Source organism: Corvus cornix, chromosome 7 (genome assembly GCF_000738735.6).
Source record: "Corvus cornix cornix isolate S_Up_H32 chromosome 7, ASM73873v5, whole genome shotgun sequence".
NCBI classification, from domain to species: Eukaryota; Metazoa; Chordata; class Aves; order Passeriformes; family Corvidae; genus Corvus; species Corvus cornix.
In genome coordinates this window covers 31,276,589-31,296,515 of record NC_046337.1, presented here as the reverse complement: position 1 = coordinate 31,296,515, position 19,927 = coordinate 31,276,589, and the positions used below count along the sequence as shown (strand labels likewise).

Sequence of the window (19,927 nt, the reverse complement as noted above, 5' to 3'; positions counted from 1 at the left end):
AGGTTGTTCTATGGGAGAAAAGAATACCCACCTATTCCATCTCTTTTTTTTTTGAGCAGAGTGCCTTTATAGTGTAACTTTGTCATAATTATTTTTTAGCAAATTTTTAAGCATCTAGGCAAATTCTAAGTAAATAATGTTGGTTTTTTTCATGGAAAATTTTGCAAATATGATGGTTTAAGCAGTTCTAAATATCTTTGCACAGATGTTGCTGACTGGATGAAATGAATTTCTGCAACTCAGCCCCTATCCAATGAAGTCCTGCAGGATACACTGAAGTGTAAGTACATGAGTAAAACTGAGCATGTTCTTCAAGTTCTGCTGCTAAATGGGATATTTTATCAATTAAAAAAAAAAAAAACAAACCAAGTCCTTCCCCAAATGTCTCAAAGTGATAATCGCTGGGGGTTCTTTAATGGGTACAGAATTCAGTGCATACACTGATTTTGTGTTTCTTCTTTGAGTTATAGCAGTACATGCACATCCAACTAACACCAAAAGAATTAAAACTAATAGCAATGGGCTAAACCTATTTTAAATATTCAGGATCTCTTCATACAAGAAAGTGGAATTAGGCTTTATATCTATATTCTGTTATATTTTAACTTAAAAACTATCAAACCTTTTTTTGAAAGCAGGAGGATGGCACATTCCAAAAATAATCATGACATAGAAATCAATGTTGTGCCCTAAGGTTTAGAGCAATTGTGCAATCCCCACTGTCATGTACTTTTGGTAGTAACAGAGTTGAAAATTAGGGCAGCACTGAGTGACTTCCATGGCATGTGCTTGGGTATCCTGCAATCATATTTGTCCTTACTTTTAATCAACCTGGTTGCAAACAAGAAGGAAATATTCTAAGAAAATAAAAGCTCTGAGAAAAGGCTTTGGTAAATCTCAGTTCTATGCAGAACAGCGAGAGCAGCTGAGAGCAGTGTATAATGAAAGAAGAATTAGGTAAAAAAAAAAAAAATCCATAGCTGAGGAAAGGAACACCTTTCCCAGGCACAGAGTTTTTGAAAATAGAGCCTTTGTTTAGATGGAGGTTCCTTAGTCTATAAAGCTGTGTTGCAGTGACCTGCTTTGCATCATGGGTTTGATTTTGAAACTCTACCTAAGTACTTATTACAAGGTATTCGCAGCATAACAGGTATAACTTCAAGGCTTTTGGATTATTAGGAGATTTTAGTTACTAACAAAAATCTTCAGGGCTTTCTAGCTCTTTAGACTCCATATTGATTCTTCTCAGACTGCGCAACATTTTCCAACCCATACCAATAGTGGATTACTGCACGTATAAATAGATTTTGTAAAGTCACCGTGTGGCTGTGGGCATGCTGGGGGGAACACCTGGGGCAGAGAGTGCTTGTCATGGCTTCCCTTTAACTCTTCAGCTGAATTAGAAATCTGTGCCTCAGTAAAGCCCTCCCTAGTACCAGTGTATAGTTAAAAAAATGAACTGAGAAACAGAGCAAGTGTTTCAGCCAGTGACCTCTGATGAGGGATTGAGTTGGCATTTGGATTTGGATAAATCCATGGAGTTTTGTAGCCCTTTTTTGAATGCCGCATTCCTTGTCAGTGGGTTCTTAAATGAACTTAAGCACTGCTTGGGAAAAATGATTGTATTTTCTCTGCTTTCTGTCGGGAAGGCAGGGAGAATCTGAGCCAGCATCTGTGGTGTGCAGGACTGAAGGACTGACCATCCAGGCAGCACAATGGCAAAGCCAGAGCATGTGCTCCTGCTGCCACCTGGCCAACCACACAACTCAGGTCAGAAGATGTGGAAGAAAGCTGGGGTTACTGTAAACTGGGCACAGGAGAAATGGCAGGGAGCTGAGGTATTGCCAGGCAGAAGGGGACATGAGTAGTCCAGAAATGAGAGTGGGTTATTGTGGGTCTATGGGACAGAGAGAAGGAGTTGAAGTCTTGGAGAAGGGTTTGCAGATGTGGAGGAGTTGTGAAGAGTAGCAGATGGAAGGGCAAGGGCAGGAACTGTGAAATTGTATCAGAGGAGGCAGAAACCAGGTTTCATTTTTTCTGTTACCCTTGGACAAACTCATTACAACTTTGCCATCTGGTGCAGAGGTTGTTAAGTGACAAATTTTAACCCAAAAGAAGTAGTTTAGTAGTTTCTTACCCAAGTTCCTCTGAAGCTTCAGCATAGCTATCGTCCAGTCTGGGTACCACTCCAGCAGTACCAATGCTAACACCATTCCCTGGCTTCTGTGGTTCAGTTTGCAGCAGTTTCCTCCGTTGCAGATGTATTGATGCTGCATCCACATCACTCTGGGGTGAAGATGTGCACACAGAGCAGGGCATGCGAAGAATTTAGAGGATTTGGACCATGTTATAGGAAGATCTAGCAAACTCCAATAAGCAAGTAACTAATAAAAAAAATCTAATAAAATATATATCAGATCTTGTGACAACAAAAAGTCAAACTTGCTTCAAAACAACTTCTTCTGAAGGGAGAGTGCCTTCCTTACCCCTACAGGAAAATGCTTTCAGCCACTGAAATTCAGGAGAGGGGTGCAAGAGGCAGCATTTTCTGGCAAGTTGAGTCTCAGGAAAGGCTTTTGATGCCTGTGTTCTCCCAAACCAGTTCATGCCCAGCAAGGGTTCCTGCACCCGGGCAGGGGGTAGGAGAACTTGAAGTCCCATAGCCCTACTCCATGGGCAACTGCTGCACCTCTGAGGCCTCCATTTTGGGGCTGGGGCACCTCAGATTTGGGTATTGTGGTTTTCAACATCACAGCGCCCAGGTCTGGCCCCAGCCTTGCACACTGAAATGCTTTACGATCTAAATATTTCATCGACTGCCTGGCCTGTGCCTGTGGTAGTCATTTCAAATGGATGCTCTGCATTTAAAAGCACTGACTGCTTTGCCTCAGCCCAACATAATCAGCTGTCTTACAAACTCCACAGCTAATAAAATATTAAATCTGTTTTGGCACCCAAAAATAAATACAGGCTCGAGATTCTCATCCCATGTCTCTCCCTCTCCTTAGCTTCCTGTCCCTGCCACATCACACTGAGGTGCGGCTGCTCAAGACAAGGCTTGTTTTGGGTCGTGACACAAGAGATGAGCAGTGCACCAGGACCAGGGTATTATCTGTTGGGATGCAATGAAGTGATCCAGTCAGGCACCAGCTGTGCTTGCAGCCTGTGCCATGCAGAGGAAGGCAGCCTGTGGAATGTCTGCCCTACAGCTTCAAGTTGCTCAGTGGGAGCTGCATTGATTAAAAGCTGAAGCTAAAAGTAGAGCCTTGCATTAGAAACCGGGCTAGAATAATAAAGAGCACAGTAGCCCTAAACCTATACAAAGATATTTATAATTTAGTTACTAAATTCTTGTTAAAAAACAGGAGATAGTTTAAAAATCACTGTTGTAATAATACCAGTGTGTTAATGCAAGGTAACCATGCCTTTCCAATACTTCATCTTGTTTTAATTCTCAGGGCTAGGAGTTTATTTGATTTTCTCCTCCAGCCACCTACAGGTGACCTAAAACAGTAATGAAACATCTGCACACAATCTACCCAGGTCAGCAGGTCCCAAGTCAAAGCTCCTTGAAATCAGAGGGCACAGTGTCACCAGCTTTAACAGGCTTTGGGTCGAGCTCCTCAGACCTGCCCTTGCAAACACTTGCAGCACGTGTTTAGTGCCCAAGGGGCTTAATCCTGGCTGGGGATCTTGTCAGATTAAAAATCACACGTGAGGACCTGGAGCTGATGTGCACCTGAGGTTGCCTGCCCTGGGAACTGCTGCTGAGGGTCGAGCTTAGGTCTCCTGTTGCAACCCAGCCCCAGAAACCCTTCCTTTGGTCTGTAAGGGAGCATAGTTCCCATTAGAGCTGGATGAAATGACACAGCAAACGCAGTGTGTACAAACCCTGTGCACAGCACTTGTCAGCACAATGCTTTCTCTGGGCTCCGAAGGCAGTAATTAGTAAAATATATGGGGTTTTTAATTCACAGGTGGACTGTTTGCAAGTAATGAGTGTAATATTGTGTGCTGTTGTTGGGTGGTCACAACAGCTGTAGCAGCAGCCCTTTCATACAAGGAGCTGCTGGATTTTGTTGGTGGAGGTATACAGGGGTGGGTGCCTGCTCCCAGTCTCCCAGCTTTCCAGGCTAGGGAGGGTTCCCAGCTGTTGGAGACCAGAGGGATGTTGTTCCTGTTTTTCTGCACCTGTGCATCCCCTGGCTCTCCCAGCCCTGCACAGTCCCTTCAGGACATGATCACAGTAGTGCAATGGATGATCTGTGACCAGCAGCTACAGTTACAGTGGTGTTTCTTTTGACTGATGTTACCAGTGTAGTGTTGCCTTCGGCTTTGAAAATGCTGCAAGAGATTCTTTGGCAGGCCCATGACTGACTGGAAATGTGTTAGAAACCTACCTGAAAATTAGAATTAGGCTTGACAATTGGAAACCTGCTTGGCAATAATCATTGAGCTGCTGCAGCGTGTCCAGGAACAGGCAACAGAGCTGGTGAAGGGGCTGGAGAATCAGTCATATGAGGAGGGGCTGAGGGAGCTGGGGGTGTTTAGTCTGTCGAAAAGAAGGCTCAGGGGAGACCTTATTGCACCCTAGAACTACCTGAAAGGAGGGTGTAGTGAGATGGGTTGACCTCTTTTCCCACATAGCAGCAATAGATCCAGAGGAAATGGCCTCAGGTTGTGCCAGGAGAGGTTTAGGTTGGATATTAGAAAAAGTTCCTTCATCGAAGGGGTGGCCAAGCATTTTAACAGTCTGCCCAGGGCAGTGGTGGATTCATCATCCCTGGAAGTATTTAAAGGCTTTGTAGCTCTGGCACTAAGGGACATATTTTAGCTGTGGACATGGCAGTGCTGGGTTATCAGTTGGACTTGATGATCTTGGAGGTCCTTTCCAATCTAAATGATTCTCTGATTCTATAAAACTGTTGCCTAAATAGATGGGAAGACTTAGCCCCAGCTCAGCACAGGCACTGAAAGCGAGTGCTAACTCCAGTGAGGGGCATGAGCACAGTGCCCAGCCCTGCGGCACCCCGGCTTTTAGCCTGTTGCCACAGAACAAGCCAGGGCCCAGCATGAGCCTCGTGTCCCCATGCCTGTCACTCTCAGGGCCAGGAGACTTCTGCAAGTCCTGGGGTGCTGTTTGCCAGCCCCAGCCAGGTGTGAGCTCTGTGACAGCCTCCCAGAGGTGATGCCCAGGCATGCTCGTGTGTATTGTGCAGTAGTTTGGGTGTCAAGAACTCCCCCAAAACAGGAATGCTTTACCCAGGATGTCTGTTTGCAGCCTCTCTTATGAAATAGTTTTCAGTTTTAGCATCGCTTTTATTTTTGAAAGTTGAAAATGTTATTTTAGGTCGCTCATCTCCTTCATTCTGGAAGCTTTCTTTTGGAATGGGGGCGTTTCCTAAAAAGCTTTGGTATAATTAATACTTCTCTGTGGTTGTACATGATTTGATGCTGCCTGACAGGATAAAATCAGAGATGCATCACCCAGGCCTCTTCCCCAGTCTTTCCCACTGTTTTCTTTGCTTTAACACTCACCAGTCCTTGCATGCTCAACGTGTTTTGGCACCTCAGTGCTGTCACAGGGCTGAGTGGAACACGAAATGGCAATGGCCCTAAGCTTTTATATGCCAACGCTATTCTTTGAGCATGCTTTTCTACATTTCACAGAATCACAGAATTGTTAGGCTTGTTGGAAGGGGCCTCTGGAGATCGTCCAGTCTACCCCTCCTGCCAAGGCAGGGTCACCTGGAGCAGGGGACACAGGAATGCACCCGGGTGGGTTTGGAATGTCACTGGAGACTCCATGACCTCACTGGGCAACTGTTTCAGTGTTCTGCCACCCTCAGTGTAAAGTTCTTCCTCGTGTTGAGGTGGAACTTGTTGTGTTTTAGTTTGTGGCCATTGCTCCCCATCCTGTTGATGGGCACCACTGAGAAGAGTCTGGCACCATCCTCTTGGCACCTGCCTTTGAGATATTTATATGTAATGATGAGATCCCCTCTCAGCCTTCTCTTCTCCAGACTAAACAGGCCCAGCTCCCGCAGTCTCTCCTTGTAAGAGAGATCCCTCATCATCTTTGTGGCCTCCGCTGGACCCTCTCCAGTAGCTCCTCTTGTTTTTGTACTGAGGAGCCCAGAGCTGGACACAGCACTCCAGATGTGCCTCACTAGGGCCGAGTAGAGGGGGAGGAGGATTTAAAGGAGGAGAAGCCAATGGGAGGCGGCTTTCCGCCTGGGTGTTTTTTCCCCCTTTTTTCCCTTACTTTAAATGGCAGGGCCGGTGCTGGCGCTGAGGCGCGGCGGCCGCGCTGCCCGCGGGCGGGGCAGGAGCGCCGTGGCCGGGGGCGCGCAGGGGCTGCGGGGCGGGCACAGGTGCCGGCGGGGGGACAGGTCGGGGCCGCGGCGCTGCTCCCGGGCTCGGCGGCGCTCCCGCCCCCCGGCCCCGCCCGGCCCCGCCGCCGCCGCCCCGGGGAGGGCGGGGAGCGCCCGGCGGAGCGGCGGGAGTGGCGTGAGCGGCGGCGGGCGCGGGGGCCCTCCCGGCGCTACCTGTGCGAGCGCCGCGGGGCCGGGCGGGGGGCCGGGAGGTGCTCCCAGCATGGACTTTGACGGTGGGTTTGCGTCTTTGCCGTTCAGGAGCCCGGAGGAGGCGGCGGCGTCGGTGGGACGAGGGCCGGATCCCGCGGGCACCGCCGGAGGAAGGGGCAGCCCGGCGGCCGGGGACCGTGCGCGGCGGGGCCACGCTTCCAGCATGCTGCTCGCACGGACACCGCCCCGCCGCGCCGGTATGTGCCCGCTCCACCGCCCCGAGCCGGGAGGGGGGATGCGCGGCCGCACCCGCGGGGCGAGCTGGCCGTGGGCAGCACTGGCCTTCAGCCGCCTTAGGCTCGTGTTGTGCAGGAGAGGAGGGAGAGCCGTGCTTTGAGGTGGGGTTTTGCAGGACAGGCGGCGGTGCTGCTTTACTCCTCCCATCATCTCGCAGCGAGGTTGCCGGCCACGGACTCCTCCAAACTGAGCAAAGCGGAGGTGCCGCTCCCGCTGGGCACCCTGAGGAAAGGTGATGCTGTGGACAGCAATGAGAGTGATGCGGAGTGGGAAGGTAAACGGCGTGGCTGCTTCTCTCCAAGCGGTGTTCCTGCTGTGGGGAAGACGTGAGACTACTGTATTTGCTGGCCGAGGTGGTGCGAGGGTCTGTCAGCCCCTGCTTTGCCATGAGTACCTTTTCCAGGCTTCCACACAAAGCCTTATACAGAGCAGGTTACCTTCATCTGGCATGTTATAAAATACAGATTTAATAATGCAAGACCTGTCATGGCAAAAATTGTTAAACATTTAGAAATATTTTATGCTTTCTCATAGTTCAGTAAGTAGCAGTCCAAATTAGATTTCTAAATATAGTAATTGGGAAAAAAAGGAAAAATGCAGGGATTTATCCTGTAGCCTTAACAAAGTAGCATTTTTAACCTTCAAGCACATACAAATTAGTTTGCTTCTGAACATCACATTCTGCTGAGAACATTTTTGCTTTAAAATCACCTTGGTTTGTACAAGTTGCCCAAGGGGTTGGGCAGAGCCTCATGACGCTCGTGTCTCTGGGTACAAGGTGTTTCTGTGGGCAGGGTCCTGGGGGAGAGACAGCTGGCAGCAGTGCCAGGCTGTGCGGGCACGGCTGCCTCGCCTGGCTGCCGGCCTTCCCGCTTCTCAGGCGCGAAGGCGGCAACTGCTGGAAGTAGGAGCTGGCACGTTAGGAGTGATGGAATTCAAGGAAACAAATACCGGGGGAGAGCCGTGAGACAGAGTGATTTTTAAGGCTGACATAGTTCTTCGCTGAGACTCTGGGCACTTTTTGTACAGTTGGAGCATCTGGTTGTTAAATCCTCACTTTGTCCTCTTACTCCTCAATTTGTGCTAATCAGTAGTAACATAGTTGTGGTTTTAAAATGTGGGGCTGTGTTTTCCTGTACCTTCTTATGTGAGATGTGGAAAAATGGCTTTTCTGGTGTATTCCTAATTCCCATTCTTGTAATATATACTATTACCTTATAATTGGGCTTCTGGAGATTAAAGAACAGAATGGGGTTGTGTGCTGCTTTTATTTTGCTTTTCTGTGGTTGATCTTAGGCAGATCTTGATGGTCTCCTTCCTTCTGACTTTCATTTGTGTTACTCCAGTGGAACCTTTGGCTTCTTGAGGGCATCACAAAGCCAGGCAGTGTCCCTCATTCATACCTTATGCTCTGCAGCTCCATATGTTCGTAGTTGAGTCTTGTGACAGCCACTACAATAAAACCCAACCCTCTCAGCCTGAGAGACCGATCACTGTTTTAGCTGCTGCTGCTCCTCAGTTCCTGCTGGCAGGATCCCCAGGCTGGGCAGCAGCCAGCAATAGCTGCAGGAGGGGCTTTTCTTGCTCGTAAAGATTTGTGCATCCCTTTTCATTGTCTACAGCTCTGTCTCTGCCTGGCACCTGTGGAGGACAGTAAGGCACCTTTACAAACAAGGCTAGTTCCTGAGCCTTAGAGTAAGCAGCTTAATGTTTTAATGTGTTCCTGAAGAGGACTGTTAATAGGAAGGCTGTGGCTCCACAGTTGAGTTGTTGGGATGGATATTTTGTGGTATATGTAGCAAAATTCATGTTTCCACTCTAGTTTGTTCCAGTGTTAGAGCATTGTAATAAACCAAGAGGCTGCTTCATCTGGACCTGGTGCTGTGCCTTAGAGCAGTCTAACCTCGGTGTGGGACTTGGCCAGTGTCTCTGACACCTTGTGTTTTCCCTTGCTGTGGGAATGGTCTTCAGACCATGGATTTGCAGCTAGTACAGATGGGAGGGGCTGATAATTACAAGAACTGTGGGCTGTGCTGACTAATGTGTTGAACCTGCATCCTTCTGTGTTATGCCGGGCAAGGAAACAGCTGTACATCTATGTCAAAAACTTTATATTGATTTCTGATATTTTGTTTCTGTTCACTCACCAGTTTTGAGCATTATTTTGTATTAGGGGTCTTGGAGAATTTTGGATCTCCTCTATCACTATTAGCTTCCACTTCCAAAGGCATTCCTTTATAGTTTCTGTAGTTGAGTTCCTTAAGTCTTGGCTAAACTTCCTGCAGATGGAGTTTTTGAGAAGCTCTGCATCTTCTTCATGCCCTTTCTTCTACAGCCTTACTCCAAGGCTTTCATTGCTAAGGAAATCCATTGCTTCACTGTCACCCACCTAGGAAACAGGCTTCCATCAATGGTAGGCATCCTTCTCCTGTCCCTATGGGGGTAGTTAAGTTAATGTTCCCTCTTGTCCATGGTCTGGCAGAGTCTGTACTGGTGCATGTCTGCTTGCTTACATTCTGAGACATTGGGAAAAAACCCATCAATACATTGTAAGTATTTTTGTAAGTATATTCTGTCCAAATTTGGACTAACAGCAGTCTGTACAGCTGTTTAGACAGGCAGCTAAGGTAAAATATGAGCAGAACCTGTAAGAAGTTTTTAGCATCCTGTTCTCTGGTGTTCTTCAGGCTGCTGCCTGAGCTGTGTGTATGCAGTTCTGGTGAATAAACTGCTGCACTGGAGGGAGGAGGGAGGATTTCAGGACAGGCCGACTGGGTACAGTTTTACTTTCATGAAATTAGACAGCTACCAAGCACACAGTGTTCTTTGCTTCTAACAAGACTTCTTTTTCCTGGATGAGGAATAACACTGTGGCTGCTGAGGACTGTACCTACTGGTATTGCTGTTCTCTGAACTACTGGTATTTTCACCTAAAGGTTTCTTTTGGTACTTCATCTTTGCTTGCTGCTTCCCAGAGCTTGGGTAAGATTGCTAGAACAGTGCAGAAAGCACTTGTTTTTGTTCCTGGCTTCTGTGGTTGTGTACCTTGAGGAGGGGGGAGTCTGTTACTTGGTTTTGTGGGGGCTTTTGCCTTTTTTATTTATTTTTTTTCAAGTCAGTACTCATTTTAAATTTCCAGAGTTTGTCAGCATAAAAACATCAACACAGCTGTACTATTTAACCGTAAAAACACCCCACTTGCATGTAAATCATAAAGTGAAGTAAGAAGAAACATTTTATTCTCTCTTGTTTTTCCCTCTAATTTGAAGATTTTCATGTTCCTTAACTGCATTGCTGAAAGTGCTTGAGATGAAATTTGTCATGGAAATTGCCTCCATTAAGTAACTCAGTGTTCTGAGAAAGGAGGTTGTAGGCAGGTTGGGCTCAGTCTCTTCTCTCAGGTAACAAGCAATAGATCCAGAGGAATTGACCTCAAGTTGTACCAGGAGAGGTTTAGGTTGGATATTAGCAAAGACTCTTCACTGAAAGGGTGGTCAGGCATTGGAACAGGCAGCCCGGGGAAGTGGTAGAGTCACCATCCCTGGAGGTATTTAAAAGCTGTGTAGATGTGGCCCTTAGGCACAGGTTTTAGCTGTGGACATGGCAGTGCTGGGATAATGGTAGGATTTGACCTGAAAGGCCTTTTCCAACCAAACCAATTTTATGATTCTGTGATCAACTGTGCTCTTATTGAAAAACCTTTGAAAGTAGACTAGAGGTCTGCCTGATTTGGAAAAGCAAATGTGTCGTTTCCCCATTCAGTTACAAACTGGCTTAGAAGCCTGGAAAAGCTTTATCAATTCTGGCCATGGAGGGGAAAAACCCAAGCCTTTGAAATTCCGGCACGTACCTCGAGACAGATAACCAGGAGACTTTTACTTCCACGCTAATCCTGCACAGCAGTTGCTTGCAGTTGCTGCATCCAGCCCTTTCCAATCTGTAGCTCTTATCTCTTGTTGGCACTAAGCGACAGGAGAGGGAGGGGATGGCCCTGAGAGGAATGAGATCTCCATTTTTGCTTTTCATGTCCTGAGTTGTTTTGGGATATTTGGGTATCAGTGATTGCCTGAGGCAGAAGAATCTTTGATATTGTGCCTGTCTTAAAGTAACTTCATTTAAAACTTCATTTTCCTATGATTAGGAAGAATTGTTATAATAAATGTTGCACAGTGCATCTCCTCTGTAGGATTTGCAGGAAGCTGGATGTTAAGGAGAGGCAGAATTGAAAGCCTGGTGGATTGGGCTGCTCTGGGAACCCCTGCCTGGGGCTGCTCTGCTCGGAGCTCTGAGTCCTGCAGCGATGGAGGGGATGCTGTGCACTGAGTGAATGATTCATCCCTCTGCCATTTATGTGCCGCTGCTCTGCTTGGATCTGCAGAGTATCCAAAGGCTAATGCCACGTGTGCTCCTGAATTACAGCCCACCTTGTTAGGGAGAGACAGAGGATGTTCTGGGTTTCCTCTCCGTTATGAATGGAGGGTGTGAGTATTTTATGTGATTGGGTGCAGTTCAGAGGTGTGGATGCCCAAGTACTGTTTTGTTACCTCTGCTGCTAGGTCAGCTGGGTCACCTGCCCAAACTCCAGCTTTCAATACCTTTGTTCCAGAGTTGTTTCCATGATAATGGCAGCACTGGGATTGTCTGACTGTTTGCCCTGTGTCCTTGGATGATCGAGGTCCAGGTCTCAGCAGAAGCTCTGAGAGGGAGAAGGGAAAACAGGAGAGAACTTTTGAGGTTAGGCAACAGATGGGGCACATTACCCTTCCCATATCCTTGCTGAAATCCTCCTTACCTGGACTTGCTGTGGGAGGAGGTTGGCATCCTGCAGATGGGCATCCTTGCCCAAGCAGTGGCCCCACCCTGCACCCGGGATTAGGTGCTGTATATAAATTGTTGCAGCCTGTCATTCAGTCTAATTTATTAAGTGCTGTATCATCCTTTTACCTTTGTCAAAGTCAAGTTCTGTGTGGGAGAAAAGGCAGGCAGACTTGTGCAAGGCCAGCACTACAGATGCATCACCTTGGTAATAACGTGTACCTCTGACACCCTGGCGAGTGCTAAGCTCTGTTCCTGGGTTCCCTTTGCAGAGTCCCAGACGTGAAGCTGTCTGTGCTCTCCTGGGGACACGGGGACAACCTGTTAGAAGCAGACGTGGTTCTGGTAAGTGGCACTCTGAGCTTCTTCTGTGGATACCCAGGGGAAAACTGAAAGCCTCCCTGCTGGAGGAGGAGTCATATTTGAGCCGAAAAGTTTGGCTCTGTCACAGCAGGAATTACTTGCTGCCTTCAGCTGGGCAGAGCTGCACATTTTGAAGCTATTTTGAAAACTATGACTTATTTTTAATCCGGTGGCTGCTGTAACAGAAAGTGTTGCAGACAGCAGTTTCTCATAGCATAATAGTGAACTTCAAGATTTTTTTCTGATGTTCTTATGGGTGGAAAATATTTAAATGGCAGCAGGAACTTACTTGCTTATGATGGCTACAGATGTTGCATAACAGCAAAACGCTTGCTCTTCTGCCTGTTTTCATCATATGATGGTGTATTGCAGAGGCCAATAGAACCCTTATTTTTTGATATTTCACATTTACCTTTTTGCAATTATTTTTATTGATTAAGTCTTTAAAAAATCCTATTTGTTTTTAAAAATGGCAGTTATATGATTAATGCTTTTTTTCCTGTATTTTATATTGTCTAAGAGTGAATTGCAGGCATCCTTTCACCATTGTTTTGTTTCCTTCAGTAGTTAGAAATGAACTTATCTTGGCAGGAAACACTTTGCCAGGCTGGCAAAGAGACCTCTTAGCCCTCACATGCCAGGTGAGTTCAGCTACCACCCCCTCAATATTTTCTCTCTCTTTGTATTACCACAGTAAATAATGTAATAGGTGAAACAACACCTGAACTTATCCTTGTGAACTTCCAATTCCAATACAGACTTGATTGTTTTTAGGACTGTCCTGAAACTAATACAGTGTTTGTCATGTTGAAGTGAAATGAAGCCTTTAAAAACATTTTGACTGTACATCCAGTAAAATTGAGCACAACTAGGAGCCTGTATTTTTCAGATGAATAAATCAGCATTTCACCTACTGTAAAATCTGTCTCTAAAAAGAGAAGATGAGTTCTGGTTTGTGATGGTGCTGCTTTAGCTCCTGGTTGAGAGCGAGCAGAGCAAGCTGAGCTCACTGACCTCTGGCTCCAGCTAAGCCCAGCAGCTTTGTCATGTGAGCAACTGTGCTGCAGAGCTCTTGGCCTGAGCCCCAAACCATCTATGCAGTGGTGTCTGGGGCACAACTGGCCACAGAGCAGAGCTTGGGCACTGAGAGAAACAGGCTCTTATCACACAACTTTGCCTTGTGCAGTTACTGGATGAAACATTGTGCTGGGAGTGAAACGAGCTGGTTTAATTTGTTGGGGTTTTTCTTCTCTTGGGGTACGAGCATTGCAAGGAAAGGTAGAGATGTTAAAATCCTTGTCAGAACTTAAGACTCTGGAGATGAGTTAGGCACAGAGGATTTAAACAGCACTTCACTGTGTATGTGCAGGCAAGGGCTGTCAGGAAAACAAGAAAGCAGCCAGAAGGTTGAGGGCAGCTTCATTTGCAATCATTTCTGTGCCAACAATTATTAACTCCAGTAGACCAAGCAAACTGTAACACTCACTGGAGTGGCTTGGAAAGTACTGAGCTCTGTAAAGACTGAAATGAGCAACAGGCAAGAATTTAAACTAAGATCGGTAACTTTGAAGCTCAACTGATTTGGAACAGTTGAGTTGTATTGTGTGCCTTGCTGTCTGCAAGCTCTGGAGCCCACCTTGTGCTCTGTGTAGGACAGTCCCACAAATGTTTGACTTGGCCCAAATGAAGAGGCAGAGGTGGTAGGTTCTGCAGAGGAAGATGCTGACCTTAGGGAATTTCTCCCTACCTGCTTTAGGCGATGTTTATCCTCTCTCTACTCACATTCTGTCCTTTCCATTAGACACTAACTCATCTGCTGGTGTTCCCTAACAGAAATCTCCACTTGCACAAGGAAAACATTAAAGCACTGATGAAATACTAACTAAAGCTGGCTTCTATTTATCAGGCCTCCATTATAAAGCTCAAAAAAAACCCCAAAAAAACCCAAAATCCCAAATTAAAAACTAGAGCTCCAAACTTGCGTAAAAAATTCAAATTGTCTATTTTAAGGAAAGTGTCAGGGATAAACTCTGATAAAAACACACTGAAGCTGTGCATTACCTTGGCTGGATCAAGACTGCAGCTTTCAGGTGTCAGCAGTGCTGGGTGGTACCTGCTGTTAGTGATTCTTTACCATATACTTGGAACTACATATTTGTCCAGAAGAGCAAGGCGAAGTGATTAGTATTAATGTTTTATTAATGGTAAATATTGAAATTAGACATGCACAAGATGTTACTATTAAAGCTTTGAATTATTTAGCTGTCTGAATTGCTTTCAGGCATCTCCTTGGCCTCTGGTCTGTAGGCACGTTCAGTTTGGTCAGTGTATGTGATGGATAGACGTAGGTACGAACCTCCATAGGGATAAATGTAGTTTCTTGTGCAGTGAAGGGAATCCTGCTGTTTCCTCATTTAATGACAAGTTATTCATCCAGTCTTTACTCATTTCATGATAAGTTATAGGAATAAAAACCTGATAGCTTGGCTCTCTTCTGTGTAGGGTAAAACTGCAAGTGGAGGTCAGCCCTTGGCAGCAGGGTTTGTGTTACAGGCCTGTGAACTACAGTGCCTGCCCCAAAGCACTGGGCACGTGCTGCAGCAGGTGAGTGTGCACAAAAGAGACTTGCTGAACTTCACTGAAGTGGTTTACAAATGTTTCTCTACAATGCTGGAATGTCCTGGTACAAAGCTAAAGGTGTAAAAACATTTGTATGGACTTTGTGGTTTCTGAAGCCCTTTAGGGCTGACTTCCTGCCAGGAGCACCAGCCACCCCTTCTCTGTTGCACTTCAGCCCTACAAACAGGTAGCAATGGTTTTTATCAACCAGCAAAGAGAGGAGAGGAGCTTGTCCCAGGAATCTGGTTCTCCTGAGTCAGCTGCTAGACCTGGAAGTCCCATCCTACCTGTGAAGCACTATTTGCCTGCAAATGGGATTGATTTCCTCTGCAAATATTTGCTTGTGATCAGGTTACTGGATTGGAGCCCTTATTTCCTCCTGTGTATAAAGAAAATAAATAAGGCTTAACATCTTTGCCATGATTATATTTTCAAAGGCTATTTACAAAAAATCTTTAACTTTGGCTGACCTTAGCACAACGTCATTGGGTGAAGCTGTAGGGAACAGTTGGTTTCTGTGCTGCGCAGTCTTTATTTTGGCTGGCAGTCTGTTAACTCTGATAAGTGGGTAAGTGCATGCCAAGCAAAGTCAGGCATATCGTGAGATTCTGCTTTGCCTGCGGAGAGAAAGTAGCCCCAGAAACAGCTTTGTAGGCCAGTAAACAAAAATCCATATACCAGAATTTGGAGTCAACCAGTTCTGGATCTTGAGGAGTTGAAAGGGACCCTATCAGGTGTTTCATTTGTCAGTCTCCCTTCTCTAGATGTAGAGTTGTTCTGCTCTAGTGAGAAGAGCTCTGGCTCTGTTGGAACTGCCTTGATCACAGCAGGCTGCTGCTGCTTTCCCTACCCTCTCCAGGGAAAAAACAAAAACAGCTCTTGTTCCTTGTGAATACCTTCTGGTGGCTGCCCTGCTCAAGCCTCCTTGAGCAACAGCAGAATGACACTGGGAATTAGTGTCATCGTGCCCAGAGGGCGTGTGACAGCCATGACACAGAACTCTGGTTATGGTGGTTGTGTGGTGCTTCTGTGGGGTGGTTTTGGTGTTTATTTCCAGCAGCAGCAGCAGTCCCTGGAGCTAAACAGTATTTGTTTGCAGTTTCAGGAGAAGAGCAATGCATTGTCAGCTTGGAAGAAACAGACTTTATTTTTTCCCTAAGACCTTTCCATTCCTAGATGGCTTACATCCTGTACTGGGAATTGCGTTCAAAGGCAGCGCGAATTCAGGTCAAACTTTGCCTACTTGTAGTAGATGGATGTTACCGATAAAAACATTTTACGCACACTGGGCAGAGATTTATTTAAGCCGCTTCTACAAGCGCCTGTAGTGAATTTAGGTTTCCTTTGAGCTCACTGAGAATGGTAAACTATTTATTGCCTTTATATGAAACACTATTTTGACAGATTTCTTCAGAAGAAGCACAAAAGGAGATGTTCTGTACTTTGAAAATAACTGGAGGCACTGGCAAGAAGCAGCAACCCTGCATCGAACGAGGGAACTGCTTCCAGGTTATCAAAACATGCTGTTGAACTGAATTTTGCAGCTGCATTTTCCAATGTACCATGGGATGCATCAAATCCAAGGCTGCCTTCCAAGGGTCCAATGCCGTCCAGGATGAAAGGATCGGGGGAGGCAGCGAAGGGTGCACTGGGGAGAAGTCGTCGCTGCTGGCGGTGAAGGCGGAGGAGAAGGGCCCCTCGAGCGCTGTCGTGCTGGACTACGCGCAGCGGCTGTCGCGCGAGATCCTGGAGCAGGCGGTCAAGCAGTGGGCGGTGACCGAGAGCAAGTACAGCGACATCCCCTTCATCGAGAGCGACGTGCCCTGAGCCCTCCCGCAGCCTGGCCCGCCTGCGAGTGCTCTGCGTGGCACCAGTGCAGACAAAGCACCCCAAGCTGTCCTCTGAGCATCACTGTGGGGAGGTGTTTGCAGGGAGAAAATTTGCCTTTTAACGCAGATTGCTAACAAACTAATTGGATTGCAGTAGAACCTATTTCATCAAGTGTCATTTGTTGTCAGCCATATGTTGAGTATACTCTGTCTTTGTATGTGTTGGATGTGACCAGAAATTAGTGTTAAAAAGAGGATAGGAAGACTGTGGCTGCCCTGCACCTCTACAAGCACTGCTACAGTGGACAAAACGTGGATTATTTCTATGTTCTGCATAAAAGATGAGTGGTTTGTCTATAGGTGAGATGAACTCTCTGTGCTTGGTGAATTTGTCTGCGTTTTGCTAAAGTGAAATCAAGGTCTGCATGTAGCAAAGGTTACTGCTATGATAAATTTTACTTTGGATTCTGTGACCTAACTAAATCTGTAATACCATAAAATAATGAAGGTGATGAGAAGTGTTTTGTAAACCCAAGTGGTGTTCAGGCAACCATATGGATGATGATGCTATTCACCTTCCATTGAAGTGAACCAGAGAGAAACATGCCAGTGTTGATAAGCAGTGCGTTATCATTAACAGATGCTTCTGTAAATGCATGAGAGCTTGTCTCTAAAATCCTGCAGTAAGATAGGTTAATGACATCTGGTCGCTGTGTTCAGACCAAAGCTGCTTGGTTTTTTGGTTTTGTTTGGGGGGTTTTTTTTGTGTTAGGGTGCTGGTTTGGGAGGATTTGGTTTTGTTGTTTTACTGTAACCCAGAGAGATGTGCAAATGGGTAACTGGTGAAATGAACCTTCAAAGGTGTGGCAGTGCTTTAGGACAATTTGTTTCATGGGAACTGTGGCTGCATTACACTGAAATTCCTCTCTGAAGTACCACCCTTGGGACATCTTCCTTCAGCTTCTGTAGGCTGCTGCTTCCCAGTTGGAAAACCTGTTTGTGGCAATGCTAGTAGGAGCTACGGGAGCCCCAGCCCTGAGCAGTGCTCTGAAGGCAGAGTTAGGAACTAAGCCTTAGGCCCAAAGCTCAAGGGCTGCATTCCTCCCCCATTGCATCCACACACTGCTCCCTGCTTGCCCAGGACTCGCAGCCTGACCCTCTGCACTCACAGCTGGCATTTGACAGATCAGGACTTGGATGAATTTCTCCTATTCATCCTAAAGGTACAATGTTGCTGACGTTTTATACAAAGTGAAGGCCTTCTAACAGCCTGGCTTTTACCACCTGTTTGTTCATTTTTCTGTGATGCCCAGTTTAAAAGACATAGTTCCTTTTTTGAGATCAAAGTGCTTTCCATTTTGCTTTCATTTTATAGAGAAATGCTTTCCATACTGGCTCGAAGCTGTTACTATTTTTAAAAGGTACATGTAGTTCTAGTAAATGATACAAAGCATGATTTTTCAAGCAATGGGAACCAAGCAGAAAGAGGACCATGTCAATTGCTGGTTTTAGCTTATTCCCCGACATAAGACAGTCTACGAATTGAGCTGTTTTGCAAATGTTGTGACACAAACCTAGGTATTTGAAATTCACCTATATGGGGAAGTGGGTTTATCAGGAATAAAGGGTGAAAAATGCTTCTCTGTGACACAGCACAAGGCTGCCATTAAATCCCAATGAGCAGACTGGATTCCCAGTGACCTGCTATTAAGGCTGTTCTCAGGCTTTTGCTGGAATAGGGAACACAATCAGCTTATGCTGTAATGTCGTCCTCTTTGAAGTTACATAGTCATCTGCAAAGCCATTTGCGAAGTGGGACTAAGGTTTTATGGTTCACTTAAATTCTCCTGTTAACAGCGACATTCCTTCAAGTTCTACAGCATATAAAACATGAGATCATAGTCTGTTTGCTCTAAAATATCTCCATATTAGTGTGTTAGAAAGCAAAGCCAAAACACTGATCAAGTCAGTACATATCAATTGGATATTGCTTAACCAGAGTATTAAAAAAGATTCCTTTTCCTATTTCCTATTCTTATTCTAGCTAAAATAAAGCTTTATTACAAAAAAGAAGAAAAGGGCCAACCTTTCTAAGATGAGTCTGGACTTGAGAATGTTAACACTGCTAAACCACAGTAACTAAATAAAAAGCCAAAGCTCCATAGCCATTGTTGGCCAGGCAGATGAAGAGCAGGTAGAAAACTGCACTCACTTCCAGAGCACCTTTAGGTGGATCTGCCCTGGCTCTGTACAGAGACCCTGGCAGTTGCCACGGGGAGCGGGTGGTGCAGTGCATCCTGTTGCCTGTCTCAAACCCTTCCTCTGGATGTAGCCTTAGCATCTGACGCTCTTCAGGAATATCAGATGCACTTTTGAAAGCAGCTTCCCCGTTGGCAGGCTGCCACTGCACGCTCCAACAGCAGGCAGAGTTCTAAAGCAGCCTAAGGTTCCATCACAGCGTCCGTTCTGATCAGCACTCGGAATTTCCCCAGAGGAGCAAGTTACCCAGGCACGTTGAACATGCCCCAAGGACCACTCCCATGTGGAGGAGCTGCAGCGAGGGGTGGCTGCCCTGCCTGCCCCCGCAGCTGCCCATAGGGTGACTCAGCACCTGCTTGGTGGCCCAACCAGTTCCGCACCTGCAGCCACCAACCTCGGCCCTCACTGGTGCCTGAAGTTTACAGCAGCTTCAGAATGGCCCCAAGTGCAATTCCAGCTGGTTTATGATGCTTTCCATGACATTGGCACATCAGGAAAGGCATGCAGCAAATGGAAAGCAAACAAGCTTGCAAACAACAGGGAGAGGGCTTCTCACCAGGAAAATCATCTCTTTTACGGGATGCTGTCCTTATAAATAATGCACTTACCCCTAACAGAAAATAAATGTGTTCAGTACTACAGTCTGGTGAGAGATTGAGGAAGATCTCTTTCCAGAGCTCTGCTGTACGTTTAATAGGCATAATACTAATACAGTGTAAAAATAAAGACTTCTTTACCTTCATAAATTCAGATTATGCTAAGCTGTGCTACAGTGTCATAGAGCCACTGACAGTGGGTTTCCAGCTAAGTTACCATTGATTCTTTGACTTGATTTTGTGTAATAAAGGCACTCCAGTTTGGGACTGGCATACTCTGCAAAACTGTTTACTTCTATTTAGGAGTTAAAAATATATTTGCTTTATATATTCTCCAGGAAACAAGATTAATCTGAGTGGATATGATATGACTGACTTGATATTCTAATAATGGTTCAAAATACATTAACTGCAGCACAACTTTGTAAAGTTGACGTTTCTGGAGTAAGGCACATCAGTATTCCCAAATAAAACACACTACAATATATTTTTACAATATTTTTTGTGGAAAATATTTTCTTGTGGACCAAATAAAATTCAACTTACCATCTGCTTTTATGCCTTTTATTTGAAAAAAACACAAGATTGCACAGATTAGACAAGATCTCATTACCTTGAGCTT

At 45.9% G+C, this 19,927-nt stretch overlaps 1 protein-coding gene across 13 annotated transcripts in view; it reads left to right on the top strand.

Annotated features, from left to right (window-relative positions):
• Positions 1 to 19,857, top strand: part of C7H2orf88 (chromosome 7 C2orf88 homolog) — a 40,893-nt gene extending 21,036 nt beyond the window's left edge. For 2 of the 13 annotated variants that reach the window (XM_010406517.4, XM_010406516.4), the window contains 5 exons: positions 206 to 280; positions 11,912 to 11,984; positions 12,567 to 12,643; positions 14,505 to 14,606; positions 16,026 to 19,857. In XM_010406517.4, the coding sequence (XP_010404819.1) occupies positions 16,185 to 16,448 (264 nt within the window). In that variant the 5' untranslated portion in view covers positions 206 to 280; positions 11,912 to 11,984; positions 12,567 to 12,643; positions 14,505 to 14,606; positions 16,026 to 16,184 and the 3' untranslated portion in view covers positions 16,449 to 19,857. The other 11 variants (XM_039554952.1, XM_039554951.1, XM_039554949.1 and 8 more) reach the window with 11 other exon arrangements.
• Positions 19,858 to 19,927: the final 70 nt, after the last annotated feature.